The following is a 15,955-nucleotide window of genomic DNA, read 5'->3' as shown; positions in this document are numbered from 1 at the left end:
TAAATGTATGGTGTCATTCCAAATGTTGAATAATAAAAAAAAAAAAACATATCACAGTATATAGGTTAGTCAACTGAAGCACAGTGTGACTTTGTTTGTTAGCCCCACCAAAAAATGTATATTAAACTTATCGCCTCTGTTGTGTTTTACATAATCGTTTTGCTCGTGGAATGAAGTAGCTTTTTTCTTTCACAGCGTTTATACCGTGAAAAGTATGAGCATGAGAAGGACAAGATCCATACAACCTACGATACCCCTGAAATCAGACAAGTCAAAGCCACTCAGGAAGCAGTCAGTGATGTGAGTCACATTTTACAGCTTTGATCAATTCTGTGTTACTAGTCCAGACAATTTACCTTTTTTATAACGGTACGGAAAAAACGTCTGCTGTTTTAACTTGATCATCTAGCCTAACGTTCTGTTTATACTGTTCTTTGTTTTACAGATCTCCTACAAGACAAACTACTACAACATGAAAGGGCACCTGATTTCAATGCCTATGACCCCAGAGTTGGTGCATTGCCGCTACGTTAATGAAATCACCAGTGATGTAAGTACTTGTGTTGTGATTTGTATGTAGCATTAACTCCGAGTTTTAAAGAAAAATGATCAGACATTTTCTGTATGTTTTAATTTATCTTTTTTTTGTACTATGTGCTTGGATGTAAAATAATTTCAAAACATTAATGGTACATGCACCCTTTATTTGTAACAGTGATCATTTCTCCCATTTCAGTTGAAATACAAAGAGGACTTGCAGTGGCTGAAGGGAATGGGATGCTTCCTGTATGATACTCCTGAAATGGTCCGCGCCCGGGGTGTGTCTAAACTCTGGGTAAGTTAACCTGTCTTAGCATATATCAAATAAAAATATAGTGTACAGCAGGTAGACCTGAAAGAGAAGCAAGCTTAACAGGGAAGAGGATGCCCTTGAAGAAACACAAAGGGGTGATTAATAAAATACATCGAGGAAGCAGACAACATGCAAGAATAATGTTTGTAATGAGCAGTTACTATTACAAAACACAATTTAAAAAAAAATGTATGTTTATATTTGTTTATCTGTAATGTATGAAGTTTATTTCCTTGCATTGCATTAGTAAGCACATATTCAGATAAATGGCCATTAGAATGCATTTAAAAAAAATAAAACAAGAAACACTTGCTGTGTAAGAAAACTTAACAATTTTATATGCAACAGCTATTCGTTGACTTTGAAGGTGAACTTTGCTTTAACAGTAGAAAGACTCTGCATTCTGTTGCTGTTGAATCCAGAGCAAAGAAAACGCCTTGCAGTTTGCTCACTTTTGCTCTTTCGTTTCAGTCTGAATATACCACTGCAGCTAAGAAGATGCATGATAAATTCACTGTTGTGCTGGATACTCCTGAATACAGAACTGCAACAGAACTCAAAACACACTTGAGTCAGGTAAGTACCAGGATTGGATTTTTTTTGGCCTTAAGCATTGTTAGCAGCACTGATAAAAACGACTTTTGTTTTAACGTTTGTTTGGTATAATGTGCATCGTAGTATTTTATTATATGTATAAAATATATTTTACTGTTCATAGAAAAAAAGCTGCTGTAACTAAGTGTTTGTTTTATGAGTGAGGTGTTCAAGTAAAAACTGTTCTAGACGTGTTGCAATACAGTGACTTGTTATTCATTTTGTTGAATTTTTTTTTTTTAGCTGGTTTACAGAGCTGCTGGTAATGAGATGAAGACTAAATACACTGCACTGTCCGACAGCATTGACATCCAGAGGGCCAAAATGGGCCAACAGCTCCAGAGCCAGGTAGGGTGTGAGAACGTGTCTCTTATTATTATTATTATTATTTATTTCTTAGCAGACGCCCTTATCCAGGGCGACTTACAAGATATCACATTATTTTTACATACAATTACCCATTTATACAGTTGGGTTTTTACTGGAGCAATCTAGGTAAAGTACCTTGCTCAAGGGTACAGCAGCAGTGTCCCCACTGGGGATTGAACCCACAACCCTCCGGTCAAGAGTCCAGAGCCCTAACCACTACTCCACACTGCTGCACTACTCTTACACAGCAGGGCAGAGGCTGGGTGTGAACCAGCGACCCTGCGCACAATGAGCAAGCATCTTAACCACATGCGAGTCTGCTTTCAAGGTTTTACAGCTTTTAACCTCATCTTGTCTCACAGACAGTGGACAAGACAGAATCCGTAATGGCAGTGTGTCACACAACACTTCCTGTTACACTTCTAAACTGTGACATGCATGGAAATACTTTGATCTTCACGCATATTGTTGACGCTCATCTCTGAATTGAACTTTATAAAACTTTGTTTCTTTTTTGCTTGTGTTTGTTTCAGTACCTGTACACTGAACTGGCCACCAAGGAGAGACCTCACTTCACCTCTGAATCTCAGACACCAGCCATGAAACACGCCAGACAAATGAAAGTGGTGACCAGCGAGGTGAGATTGAGGCATAGCTTTTGAGGACCGCTTTTTTTTTAAAACTTAAAATGAAACCTTGTCTTACATTGTTGGCGCTAACATGGTGAATTTTGCATTGGTTTTGAGATTATGGAATGTTTTATGTTGGATTGGTTCCTGGTCAGTAGGTCTTCAGGAATAGTTTGCTGAGAAATGCGTAAATACGGTAATTAAATGTCTACAAAGTTCAATTTTATTTTTAGCTTTGAAGAAACAATACTGTGTTTGCAAGTTTTCTACTCTGTTACTGTATTTAGAGCCATGTTGATACATTTAAACAACCAAATGAGTGGGCTGTGTGATTTTTAAAAATGTATTTATTGATGTCTTCCTTTTTTATCTTTTGTTTGTAAGAATAAATACAAGGCGCAGTATGAAAAGATGAAGAACAAGTACACCCCCATCTCAGACACTCCCATCCTGGTTAGAGCCAAGAAGGCTTACCTCAACGCCAGTGATGTATGTATACAGTAAAGTGTTGAAACCCATACACATCAACAGGGAATTTTACAGTAAACAATGACACTTCACAATTCTAAACTATGTTTCGTCCTGCAGCTGCGCTACAAGGAAACGTTTGAGAATGCAAAGGGACACTACCACAGCGTGAAAGATGCCCTGGACATCATCTATCATCGCAAGGTCACTGATGACATCAGCGAAGTAAGTATGATGCAGCTAAATGTGCTGTAGGTGTGCTGCATTAGTATTAGCGAATCCTTGTGTTATTGAGCATTTCAATAAATAGTAGACCTGTCCCTTATAATAGTTTACCATAGTAAAAGCATAGCAAAGTATAATAAAGCATATTGAAAGCATGGTTAAAGCATAGGTAAGCATTATAAAGAAAAGCAAGGTATGCTAAAGCCTATTAATAAATATGGCAAACCAGGGTAAACTATAACCATGGGAAAAGCATGATAAAGCTGCAAAAATAACATGGTAAACTTTTGTAACGGTTCAATTTACTGTTATTAGTTCTTTTAATATATCATCCAAGATAATAATAATTAAAAAAAAAAGAATTCGTTGGTTTGGCTATACTTCGTGAGGATTGTATTTAAATAACTAAGCCAAGCGGAAGCTGCGTCTTTGAAGTTGTTCTGCAGATTTTAAATGTGCATGCGTTTGCCTTTGTCTCATAAGGGCTTTACCTCAATGCTGACTTTTTTTGTTTTGTTTTCTCCCAGGTGAAATACAGAGAGAAGTATGTGAACGAGCTGGGGCTGTGGAGGTCTATTCCCGACCGCCCAGAGAACTTCCATCATCGCATGGTTGGCGAAGCTGTCAGTGATGTACGTGCCGCACTCCTTTCACTCGGAATCGTCTAAAAATAAACAAAATAAATGGGCAGTTCAGTGTGCTTAAGAACTTCGGTTCAAGAAAATAATGGGTATTTAGAGTCAGCTGATACTAGTTGCTTTGATGACTTGAAGTTGTTACCATTAATATGCAAAGAATTTGAAGGTACATAGAAATGTACTGCACGCGGATAAAGACAAATAGTAAAATACACAAAGAAATCAGGTTTTCATTAAAAACCCTACTGTAGTTGCAAAACTTTAGGCAGATTGAACTCTGCATATGAGATCCTTTAGAAATATATTCATTGTATCTTCACATCCTACCAGGTCAAATACAAGGAAGACCTGACCTGGATGAGGGGCATTGGGTGCTACGTGTGGGACACTCCGGAAATGGTCCTGGCCGAGCACAACAAAAGCCTCTACAGTGGGGTATGTATGGAACGGTGCACTGAGACTCCCTCCTCACTGAGACTTCGTTAGTCTGTGTGCAACACTAAGCTGGGCACAGCAGAGAAGCCACGTTCAGTGACAGTACTGCCAGGACCTAATAACAAAGAAGACGTGTATTCAGTTCACTATTACACTTTTAGATTTTGGACACAAATGCATAGTTGTATGTATTTATATATGGTATTGCATGTTTTATATATATATATATATATATAAATTTGCTCAGAATCTAGAAAAAATAACATACGTCTGATTTATGTTTGGCTTCCCTTTGGTCTTCTAATCCATGTAACGCTTATCATATTCATTGCTCTATTGTAGTTTTATATAAATCATATACTGCACACTATATATTATGTAAGGCCAAGTAAGATCTAGATCTATTGGTGCTTTGACTTTTCTATCTGATTTCATTCTTATTTATTCAAACCAGGGGCTGTTGGGTATTTTCAAAGGAACACTATTGTAGGGATAATCGGTGCATTCTTTTTTTTTAAACAGAACAAGTACCGAGCCTCATCTGAGAAGAACAAAGCCAACTTCAAATACACAGCGGACAACCCTCTGTATGAAACCGCCAAGCACGCAGCTCAGCTCATCAATCAGGTACCCTCAGCAAATACAGGACAGTAGGGAGGGGAATATTTTTAAAAGAAAGCTGTTTAATTTAAATACATACAGACAGTTACAGTACTATTGATTATATTTACATACCGTTTATTGTATAGAGTCTTCAGTTTACACAAAAACAACAATGTAAAATCCAAGAGTAGAAAAGATTAATTACTATGGAGATGGAGAATGTGTGAACAGTATCTAAGTCGGTAATACCTGTATAACTGTTATAACTGTGTTTTATCTCTTCAATGCTTCTATAAGGGATCCTTTTACAGCTGTTAAGGTAAATCCTTAAAGAAAAATAAGCCAAGCTTTACAGTTTAGAAGGCACCCTGAGAGTGTTGGAGCGTTTGTGTTAACCTGCTTATAAAGGAAAGTTTAAGCCATAACTGTAACACAAGGCTTGGTGTACCTGTACAAGATGTGCTCATAAAATTGCTTCAGGTATTTCCTTTCAGTGCAGTTGAGCAATGGGTAATAGTGACACGATATTGCTGCAGTGTGATATTAGTCATTTCCTTGCAGGATTGCTGCTTTTCAAAAAAATAATCAAAGCACTGATTGCCATATAAATCTGTGACATCTTTTGAAATACGAGGTCAAATTGCTCAACACAAAAAAAAAGAAAAGTGAGCCTTTATTCCTGATAAAGTTTAACAATGCAGAAATATAAAGTTCCGTATTGGTTGCACAGATTGCGTTTACAGTGTTTGGTAGTCCTTTTATCACTATAACCCCCCTGTGACATTCTGAGCAGAAGCTGTACAGAGCTGAATATGAGAAGAGGAAGGATAAGTACAGCGTTATTGTTGATGATCCTAGAAACATCCTGGCCAAAGAGGCCAACAATCGCAGCCAGGTAAAACCAAAGGCCAGACGCTTCCGCCATGTGGTCTCCACCGCACCTCCAGCACGGACCTGGTTCCATGCATGAGGTCAAACATTCACGTCTCTCTTCTGGCAGATCTTGTCCAGTCTTTTGCCACCCAAAATGCCCTCCGGCACTTTGTGTGTGCCCGTCCAGACTCTATGTACTCCATTGCAGTTCCCTTTTCATTTTTGTTATCAGTGAGTTAGCTTTTAATAAAAGATCCTTGGCAATGCAACAAATACATGCCTAACAGGATCTGTTCCAAATCTGGTCTTCCTGCCCTACAAACTGGGTATTAGAATGATCCCTGAAATGTTTTGTTTGCAGTCCTGGTACCTCCTCGAATTGAAAGACATAAAGTTCCTGGTCATAAAAGTGACAAGGTGCTTGTCAGAATGAGAGTTTCAGCTTTCTCATGCAGCAGCTCCCTCTCAAATGAATCCGGGTTCTTCATGGAGTACATACAGCAGAGGTTCACCTGGGGATTCAATGTTCCTCACTGTCTTCTTCTGTCTCTTATATGTTGCTTCCTCCTTTGCATGCTACATGTCTTCACTGACAGAAAAAGTATAAGTCTGTGGCCAAGAAGCTGTTGCAGCAGGGTTGCAATGAAATTCTGCGGCCGGATATCCTGACTGCACTTTACAACACAAACCTGTGGAGCCAGGTAACAGCTCACTGCTTCGGACATGTGTCCACACTGCAGCCTCCTGCCTTCCCTGGCTTTGAAAATCGCGAAACTCTCCTTTCTTTACACATCAAAAGCCTCGTAATTGTTTTGGCTGTAGCGTTCTAGCTTCTACCCAACACTTTCTTACCTCGCTTTTTTTTAATGCAACATGTGAGGGAATGTTAACAAATTACCATATTTGTTGAGGTGACTCTTCCTAACGGCGCTAAGAATGCATGAAATATAATAAATAGAAATGAAAAGCTTTTGTGTTTTTTTAACTTACTTACCTTAAGGATAATATATTTGAATAAAGCGAAAAAGGTGGAAGTAAAAAGGAATGAGTAGAAAGGATATTGAGTAATTTTTTTTATTCTACATTGCCATTGCTAGATCCAAATTCATAGCTATGATCTAGAAATGAGAAAGTTCAAACATAAACTATTTTCCTAAGTGTAACAGAGCGAGGCTGGGTGTGAAGTGGCAGCCCTGCGCGTTGCAAGAGAGCGTCTTCACCGCTATTCAAAAGAGCCGGGCTCGACTGCATTCGTGGTTTTAGAGCTTTTAACCTCATCTCCTCTCACCGACAGGACGGCCGAATCCCTAACAGCAGGGCATCACACAACACTGCCCATTACATATGTAAAAGGTTTTTTTGTACACATACACTTCTTTGAAATGCATAGTTTTGTGCTGCCCTCTCTTTAATTCAAAGACACCAGGGACCTCCTTACCCTTGAGGTTAACTTTACCTTTCAGCATAATCGCATGCATCGTGTTCATTAGTCTGTGTTGCTCAGACATGTGTTGTGCACCTTTTCTATTGGCATGTTTTCCATATATTGTGTGCACAGAATCTGCATGAACCTTTTGTGTTCAATTTATTTGGATTTTATTTGATGAACCATAGTGCCATAGTTTAGAGCTCAGCTAACAGTGGGGTGGCCAACGCCAGTTTGACTTTCAAAGCAACCTAGACCCAAAGTTAATGTCACTGTTATTTATTTAAAGCTTACCACAGAAAAAAAACTGCCTAGTTTTTATTTATAAATTTAAACTTTTCCAGCTTGGTAGGATTGTATCTTTATGTACTGCCCTATTAACAAGTTAGCAGGCAACTGTTTGCTCTCCCACCCCCTTTTATGTTATGTTATCAGTGTAGTGGATGTTCTCTAGAAAACACCCTACCCAACCTCACAGTTCAGATCAGAGCTAGTGTAAAACAATTGCATCGTAGATGTAGTTAGACAATACATTTAAAAACAGCAGTGTCACTTTATACAGTTTCCAGTGGCTAGAGATATAAAGATTTAACCCCAAGTAGAGTCAGGTTTTCATAATCCATCTTGCTATTTTCACTAATCTTTTCACTAATATAAGTTTTTTTAATGTATTTATTTGACCAGTGGAAATACAGGGCAGAATATGAGAAGGAAAAGGACAAGTTCACCTCTGTGTTGGACACCCCTGAACATGCTCGCACTCAGAAAGTCAGCAAGCAGTTGAGCGACGTGAGTAATGGGGATTCCCTTGTTCTAGAACCTGATCACCCTTTTCAATACATCTCTAGGGATTCCCTTGTTCTAGAACCTAATGACCCTTTTCAATACATCTCTAGGGATCCCCTTGTTCTAGAACCTAATGACCATGTTCAATACATCTCTAGGGATTCCCTTGTTCTAGAACCTAATGACCCTTTTCAATACATCTCTACAGATTCCCTTGTTCTAGAACCTAATGACCCTTTTCAATACATCTCTAGGGATTCCCTTGTTCTAGAACCTAATGACCCTTTTCAATACATCTCTAGGGATTCCCTTGTTGCTGCATTAGTGAACCCCTTAGTTCTTTAAACTTTGTCTCAAACGATGAATAAGTGGCTGACACCAGCTTTCCCCTTCTGATAATAAATAACAGCTACCAACTGAGACACAAGACTCCGTAGCCTTGGATCACAACACAAACAAGTACACTGGGGAACTAGTGGAAGACTTCACAGTATTACTGTTTCTATGATTGTCAAAGACTTGAGCTGAAGAAACAGGGTTCTTCGTGACAATTGAATTTCTCAAAAAAAATAAAAAAAATAATAATATATATTATTATTGCCTTTATAGATCATTTACAAGATGGAACACAATAAGACCAAGGCCAAAGGCTACACCCTGGGGCACGATACCCCATCGCTGCAGCACATGAAGAAGGTGAAGGAGAGACTCAGCATGGTAAGCTCCTTTAGAAACACATCGACTCCCCTCATGAACCGAACTACAGGAATGCATCCTAAACACACAGAAAAGGCTGTTCTGTCTGTGGTCGGGCACCTGCGAGCCTGCCTGTAAGTTGCCCAGAGCTGGTCCTCTGACACTGTAGCTGTGAGGTGGCTGTATAACAGGCTTGCACACTGAAAAGAAGCGGACGGCTGATGTTTCGGAGGACGTGTGTGTATGTCTTTGTCTCTCCCAGGTCAGCGCGGGGGTGGCAGCGGTGCGCCGGGTTGAAATAAAAAAATAATTGGGCTTTCCAAATTGGAGAGAAAATGAAAAAAAAAAACAAAATTGGTGATTCCAAATAAAAAAAAAGATAGAACTTGTGACCTAAGTTCAAGTGTGTTTTTGTTGCTTGCTTAACATTCTCAACATTCAACTCCTTGTTATTAATTCCACCACATGCTGTTTGCATCCTTGATACTGGGATGTATTAACTGTGATTTGTTCTTCTTTTCCAGCTGAAATACAAGGAGGAGTATGAGAAGAACAAGGCTCACGTCACGATCGACCCGGGTGCTTTTGAAATCAAGGCTGCAAAGGAAGCTTATGATAACATCAGCAACGTAAGTCCTGTGCTTACCATCAGTGCGATATTGAGACAGGCAGTGATGTCTGTACAGCCTAGTGGTCATTACTGAGTGCAAGAATTGAAATTCAAATCTAAAGTAAAAACAACACTGGCAATTGCCGTCGTGTGCACCTCATCAAAATTAATTGTACATTTATTATGCAAAATAACCCTTAAAATACATTATTTAGCTTTAAAAAAAAGGTATACTTGTTATAACAGTGCTAGGTAAATTGATTAGAATCTTTTTTCTGTCTTTCTATGGAATAGATATTTATCATGCGTCATGTCTTGTTCTTTTCTGAAGCTTACCTACAAGAAGAAGTATGAAGCTACTAAAGCCAAATGGATCTGGACCGTTGACAGACCTGACTTTGTTCAGGCTGCGAAGACATCCTTCCAACAGAGCGATGTGAGAAACTCATCTCTGGGGCAGAGCTGAACTTTTTAAGATTGAGGAGTAAAGGGCGTCACTTTGTAACCAGCACAGTAGTGACTAGAATTATTAAACACTGTATCTATCTGTATTATATAGAGATATAATTATTACAATTTGTTTTCTTCTAATTTCTATCTATCTAGCTATCTATCTATCTATCTATCTATCTATCTATGACTTGTTCCAAATGCTCCCCTCTTCCTTCTTTATTCCTCAGGTTGAGTACAAGTATGACAGAGAGGTGCTGAAAGGATGCAAACTGTCTGTGACTGATGACAAGACCATGATGCTGGCGATGAAGAACAATGAAATGGCTAGTGATGTGAGTGTCCAGGCGTTCCAGTGACCTTGTTGTTGATGGTCTTACTTGTAAACGATGACCTGGAAAAATGTTTCTCACATAAAATATAGATATCATTTTATATATAATAGCTGTTACTTAAGACTTTGGAAATAAAGATGATTGCATCTTACTAAGGCATAGCCAGGGCAGTTGTATTTTATCTTCCATTTAACCAAAATGTTTTATGAAATGTAAAAAGAAACAAAATCAAAGCTGAAATATTGAAGGCGATATTACCGCCTTTGTGTTGTACTGATACTATATTCCCTTCCTTCCAGGTGAAATACAGAGAGAAGTATGAGAAAGCCAGAGGCTTCTACAAGACTGTGGCAGACACTCCTCAGATGCTCCATGCAAAATCTGTTGGCTCCCTGGTGTCAGAGGTACTGATCACTGCAGACAGACAGCATCTTAATATTATTACTGGAAAATTGTTTGAAACAGAGTTGTCAGAATACTGGTAATAATGAATGAACTGGTTTGTGTTAATAGACTAGAATGGACTTGATTAAGCTAGGTGGTAATGATATTGCAGGTTGACTGTTCTGCATCAGTCCACTGTATTGAACCAGTAGCTGTCACTGACATGGTGAGGGTTAGGGTTTAGAGTTTGGGTTCGGGTTAGGGTTAGGGTTTAGAGTTCGGTTTAGGTTTAGGGGTTAGGGTTTAGAGTTCGGGTTAGGGTTAAGGTTAGGGTTAGGGTTTAGAGTTTGGTTTAGGGTTAGGGATAGGGTTTAGAGTTCGGTTAGGGTTAGGGTTTAGAGTTTGGTTTAGGGTTAGGGATAGGGTTTAGAGTTCGGTTTAGGGTTTAGGGTTAGGGTTAGGATTTAGAGTTCGGTTTAGGGTTAGGGTTAGGGGTGGAACTCACACATGCTCAATTCCCGTATCTACTAACAGGTGTCACTGCTTTGAAAAGGGGTAGATGTTAACTGAGGTTGAATTGGTCTAAGCAACTCTCGATGCGATGCATCAGAAGTGTCTTTATACAGTACCTTTTGCTTTTTTGTCAACAGTCTAAATACAAACAAGCCAGTAAGAAGGAGCTACAAATGGGATCCTTCACCACATTGTCTGAGACCCGCGACACTGTGCGTGCCAAAGAAGCCTCCAACATCCTTAGCCAGGTGAGTCAGTGGCTTCTGAGCTTCTCAGGATTCACAGGGGACTTCAGAAGACAAATGGACTGCTTGCTTATAGCACAGGGACAAAGATGAAGTGGCAAATAGCAGCACACTCCTACAAGGATCTGAGGGACCCCATTGTCACTTACCACTGCCAACTTTGAGATGTTGTACCTTCATTTATAGCTTTAAAGCATGGTTCATGACTCATTTTGCAGTCATGTTATTGTAGTTGTAGCTAAATGTGGCAAATGATTTTTTTTTCTTCTGTATATAGAAACAATACAAGCAGAAGTTTGAGAATGAGAAAGGCAAGTCCAACTATGCTAACATGCAGACCCCCCCTGATGTGAAACACGCAATGGATGTTGCAAAGAGTCAGAGTAATGTGAGTACTACCACTCTCCTTTTCACGCTTACAGCATTGTCTTTTTAAAGAATACAATTGCCATTTTGAAGAGTGAATTACTTGTATTATTATTTAAGTGATAACCACAGGGCAGGAGTACAAGGGATACAAGTTAAGAGTGTTATAATAGCAAGGGAGACTGTTGTGAGCAAGTACACTATGTACACCCTGCATTTAGATCTATTATATGACAATAGTTTAATTTCTGTATTTGGTTTTTGAATTAAACCGAATCAGCTGTTTGACTCTGCACTGTAGACCCTTTTGAACATGTGTTTATCCAAACTGTACTGTGCCCTGCTAAAACAGGAGAAACGGATTTGGAGCCCCAGTGAAAGTGAACGTTTGCTGTTTTCTGTGGTGTTGTTTTTTCAATCTTTTCAACTCTTTCTGCAGATTGCCTACAAACAGGCAGCCAAGGCTCAGCTGCATTACACCTCTGTTGCCGATCGTCCAGATATTAAGAAGGCCACCCAGGCTGCTAAACTCATCAGCGATGTAAGCTATATTAACGGGGGATTAATAAGTATACTGTTGCTTATGTCTTCACATAATCGTACACTGAGTCAGGCTTGTTATCATCATGTGTCCCACAGATTGGGTACAGAGCTAAAGCTCGCCAAGAAGCCAGCCGCGGAGTATCCATGGTTGGCCGTCCAGATATTGAACTGGCCCAGCAGGTGTCCAAGCTGACCAGTAAGGTATGTGAGCCCTTATTTCTGTTGGCTTAATGAACCCACACCATCAGCTACTGTTATACTTTGCAGATTTATTATATAAATGTTTTGTTTTTAATTCAGTTTTTCATTTTGTATTTATTTTCCAAAAAAATTATTATGGAATACATTCTTGTGATCTATCTGCTCAAATGATCATGATGTGAGATCTGTTTCCTTAAATTCCAGATTAGTCTCATCCAAATTATTTTATTTTAGAAGTTTGCAAATTTAGCAGGTTACTTATATATATACAGTATATGTATATACAGTATATATATATATATATATATATATATATATATATATATATAGTATATACAGTATATATACTGTATATGAATCAGCTATTGTTTTATATGTATTTTTTTTTTTAACCTGGCTTAAGAATCTTTCAATCTTGATAAATATGCATATAAATAAAATACAATATTTTATAATTGAATGCGACCCACATAAAAAAAGAGATTATGTAGAAAACCTGTAATGAAGTTATGCTAGTCATACGTACAATGTGACAATATAGTATCTGGAAAGCAATAATGCTGAGCTTTGGTACATGACATGTCATCCTATGTAACATAAGTTTTTCCTTCATGAAATCATGGCACTGCTGTATCTATTAGTAGTCTCATGGATTGGTGCCACTGTACTTATAGCAGCTTTTTAAAAATACCAATTAACACATTCAGACTGTGATAACTGAGTGCAATTATTTTATTATATGCTAACACAGCAGAGAATACCCCCCCATGCCCCCCAGGAAAAAAACTTCAGTTAACCTTATCACAGTTGTTATTTGTTTTGTTGATTTTTAAAACTTTTGAAATGCAGCTATGAGGATAGCGCCGCCATTATAAAAATGTAGTGCTATGGCAGTGCTCTACACTTGTATTTGATTCAGGTCTTGCTGGCTGCAGTGTACCCTTCCTCCCTGAAGCCATGCCTGTGTGCTTTGTAATGCTTCTCTGATCTTGCTATGTCGCTGCGCTTTGTAGGAGGAGTCTGAAAAGAAGTCAGGGCATGGAGCTGCTTCCTATGACACCCCTCAGATGAGACACCTGAAGAAAATGAGTGCCCTCACTAGTAATGTAAGGAGGTCCTGCTGCCTGGACCTGTCTGCCAGTCTTGTCTTTCATTGTATTTGCCTCTCTTTGCCATTCCTAGTTGCCAAGCACAACACTTTGAAGTCTGAAATTCTGACACTAAAAATCACTTTAATGGATTTTTCTTCTTTTTTTCTCTCTTCCTTTTTTTGCTGCAATAAAGGATATCCAGTACGGTATCTTTTAATAGATGCTCCCCATTTTTATGCATATGTTAATTCTAATGTCAGCTGTTTTTTTATTTTACTTTATTTTTTCTTGTTTTATGGAATGTAACCTCTGGTGTAAATTTAACTTTTTTTCTGTTCTTGTGCTCTTTTCTGTCTGTTTCATCAGCAGTATTAAAGGATGTGACAAATCAGAGTTCACATCACATGACTTTTTACGTGATTTTGTTTTTAGCCTGCCTGTTTTTGTTAAAATACTTCACATATTACTATTTTTTCTACCATTTTCTCCTCCCAGTGTCCCATTGTGTTGAATGGCAAGTCGCAATATGGTTACTCTGATAAGGAGTGAACATGACTAGTCCAGCTGTCCTCTTATTCATGTGCGTTATTTGGACTGTGCTAATCCCTGAAAAGCACATCAAACAAAACTATTCATTTCAGAAGAGCTGATGGAACTTAGTAATTATGAATTAAACTAAAGTTCGGCATTCAAGGAACTTGCATATATATTGTTAAAAAAAAAAAAAAGCAAATGACAGTCTACAACTGTTTCACGAATAGCAAACCATATTTCATTCTTAAAAAAGGGCTTTTAAAAAAGCAGTATTTTAATACCTTGTGAACAGGGCACCTAGTTCCTTTTAACTTTCTGCTGCTCGTGTTGTAAAAACTGAGAGTAAGAACTAATAAGGTTACTGGCTGGACATCAGTGCGTTCCATATCCTGACTGAGATGTGCTAAAAACAAATACGATTCTGAAGGATTTGCAGACTCCAAATAGCTCTGTGTGATTGTTGTGCCTGAGGATGTTTTATCATTAGGAAAAGTGCTGCAGAAACCTCTTCAAATAAGGAAACCTTGCCAGAACCCCTTGTTTTACTTTATTTTTTGTCATACTAAACCCTGAGTTCATGTCTCAGTGTATGAGCTCTTTCTCGTCACATATATTAGGGCTGTGCCACAAAACTGATTGAATGGTATTCTACCAAACGGTGGATCATTTAAAGCTACGTATGAAAACAAAAGGGTAAAAAGAAAACAATTCATTGAGGCAATAAGACAATACAAACAAGAGCACAGCCATCATTATATACGAGGATTTCTGTTCTACGTGTTTTTTTCTGTTTTTCAGTCTTTTTATAGGTTGCCTCAAAAGGGAAAGCTTGTAAATGTAATGCTTACTGAATTGCATCTCCCGTGGGACAACTTATAATCCTTGCAATGTTATGTTTTCAATTGTTTTTTGTTTTTGTCTCCCTGTGTCTTCTTTGGATCATCAGTATTAACAGCATTGCATTTGTGCACTTGTGTACAACTCATGATAGGGTCCGAAATGATTTTGGCTTTGGATTTATTTTGACTTTAGGTGAAGTACAAGGAGAAGTTTGATAAGGAGATGAAGGGAAGGAAACCACAGTTTGACTTGAAGGACAGTAAGAATTACCAGACTATGAAAGATGCAAATATTCTTGCTAGTGAAGTAAGTATGAATACAGTAAATAAATAGATATAATAACATTGTAATTAACTATGTAATTAGCCATGCTTCCTGCTATTATAATGTAACTACTGTGTAAATACAGTACTTCATGGTACCAGCTATTCCAATGTAATTACACACTTTTCCACCAGTACAGTAGTTACCATGTAAGGGTAGTTACACTCACAGATCAAGGGTATTTCTACAGTTATTCAATGTAATTACCTGATTTTTGTATAGCAGTGTATTCTAATGTGGTACCCTGTATTCTTTTATCATCGTGGAAGATGGTAAAGGATTGACACAGGAATCGAATGTGACATTGAGCACAATCACATGCATGTAGAAGCTGTATTGAAGCTCATTTAGCTGCTGTAAATATACAATATACTGTAAGTATAACAGAAGTGCCCCCTCTGGCTTAGTTGCAAATGGTTTGCTGTTCTCTGTCTCGTTTCTCCCCAGGTGAAGTACAAAGGGGATCTGAAGAAGCTCCACAAGCCTGTGACAGACATGTCTGAGTCTCTGTCGATGCAGCATAACCTGAGCAGTAGCAAGCTGGCCAGTGATGTAAGCACAGCCACTAAGCAGCACTTTCCTTTCAGTGCACACTGTCCCATTCCAGACAGTTCCACAGCTCTTTCTTTCATACTCTCTTGCCACAATGCTTGACATCATAGGGTAGTGACCTTCAGCTCTCCTCTTTTGACCCTCAACCTCCTTCTACTAGCACCAGTTTGTACCCTTCTTTTTTATTTTGCAGCCAGCTATTCTTTGCATTTCTCTTTTTTTTGTCTTGCTTTTTTATATTTTACTTTCTGAAAACTAACCAATGCCTCCTCTTTCTGATCTCCATCACTTTTATCCCAATGATCACCAAACCTCCCACAATTGTAACCGTTTTTTTTTGTTGTTTTTTTTAGGTTTTAATGATTCCTCATA

General features: G+C 38.4%; 1 protein-coding gene across 22 annotated transcripts in view; it reads left to right on the top strand.

The window, feature by feature from the left end:
• Window positions 1-15,955, top strand: part of LOC117427004 (nebulin-like) — an 84,798-nt gene that overhangs the window by 51,565 nt on the left and 17,278 nt on the right. For 18 of the 22 annotated variants that reach the window (XM_059033897.1, XM_059033899.1, XM_059033904.1 and 15 more), the window contains 25 exons: window positions 196-300; window positions 446-550; window positions 737-835; window positions 1,325-1,429; window positions 1,691-1,795; window positions 2,350-2,454; window positions 2,830-2,934; window positions 3,034-3,138; window positions 3,666-3,770; window positions 4,107-4,211; window positions 4,734-4,838; window positions 6,284-6,388; window positions 7,798-7,902; window positions 8,509-8,616; window positions 9,120-9,224; window positions 9,537-9,641; window positions 9,886-9,990; window positions 10,290-10,394; window positions 11,025-11,135; window positions 11,410-11,520; window positions 11,938-12,039; window positions 12,138-12,242; window positions 13,256-13,348; window positions 14,900-15,013; window positions 15,479-15,583. In XM_059033897.1, the coding sequence (XP_058889880.1) occupies window positions 196-300; window positions 446-550; window positions 737-835; window positions 1,325-1,429; window positions 1,691-1,795; window positions 2,350-2,454; window positions 2,830-2,934; window positions 3,034-3,138; window positions 3,666-3,770; window positions 4,107-4,211; window positions 4,734-4,838; window positions 6,284-6,388; window positions 7,798-7,902; window positions 8,509-8,616; window positions 9,120-9,224; window positions 9,537-9,641; window positions 9,886-9,990; window positions 10,290-10,394; window positions 11,025-11,135; window positions 11,410-11,520; window positions 11,938-12,039; window positions 12,138-12,242; window positions 13,256-13,348; window positions 14,900-15,013; window positions 15,479-15,583 (2,628 nt within the window). Of the gene's footprint in view, window positions 1-195; window positions 301-445; window positions 551-736; window positions 836-1,324; window positions 1,430-1,690; window positions 1,796-2,349; window positions 2,455-2,829; window positions 2,935-3,033; window positions 3,139-3,665; window positions 3,771-4,106; window positions 4,212-4,733; window positions 4,839-5,607; window positions 5,710-6,283; window positions 6,389-7,797; window positions 7,903-8,508; window positions 8,617-9,119; window positions 9,225-9,536; window positions 9,642-9,885; window positions 9,991-10,289; window positions 10,395-11,024; window positions 11,136-11,409; window positions 11,521-11,937; window positions 12,040-12,137; window positions 12,243-13,255; window positions 13,349-14,899; window positions 15,014-15,478; window positions 15,584-15,955 lie in introns of all 22 variants that reach the window. The other 4 variants (XM_034045325.3, XM_034045314.3, XM_034045313.3 and 1 more) reach the window with 3 other exon arrangements.

Source organism: Acipenser ruthenus, chromosome 11 (genome assembly GCF_902713425.1).
Source record: "Acipenser ruthenus chromosome 11, fAciRut3.2 maternal haplotype, whole genome shotgun sequence".
In the NCBI taxonomy this organism is placed as follows: Eukaryota; Metazoa; Chordata; class Actinopteri; order Acipenseriformes; family Acipenseridae; genus Acipenser; species Acipenser ruthenus.
The sequence above is the reverse complement of the archived record's forward strand: the minus strand, read 5'-3'. Positions and strand labels throughout refer to the sequence as shown.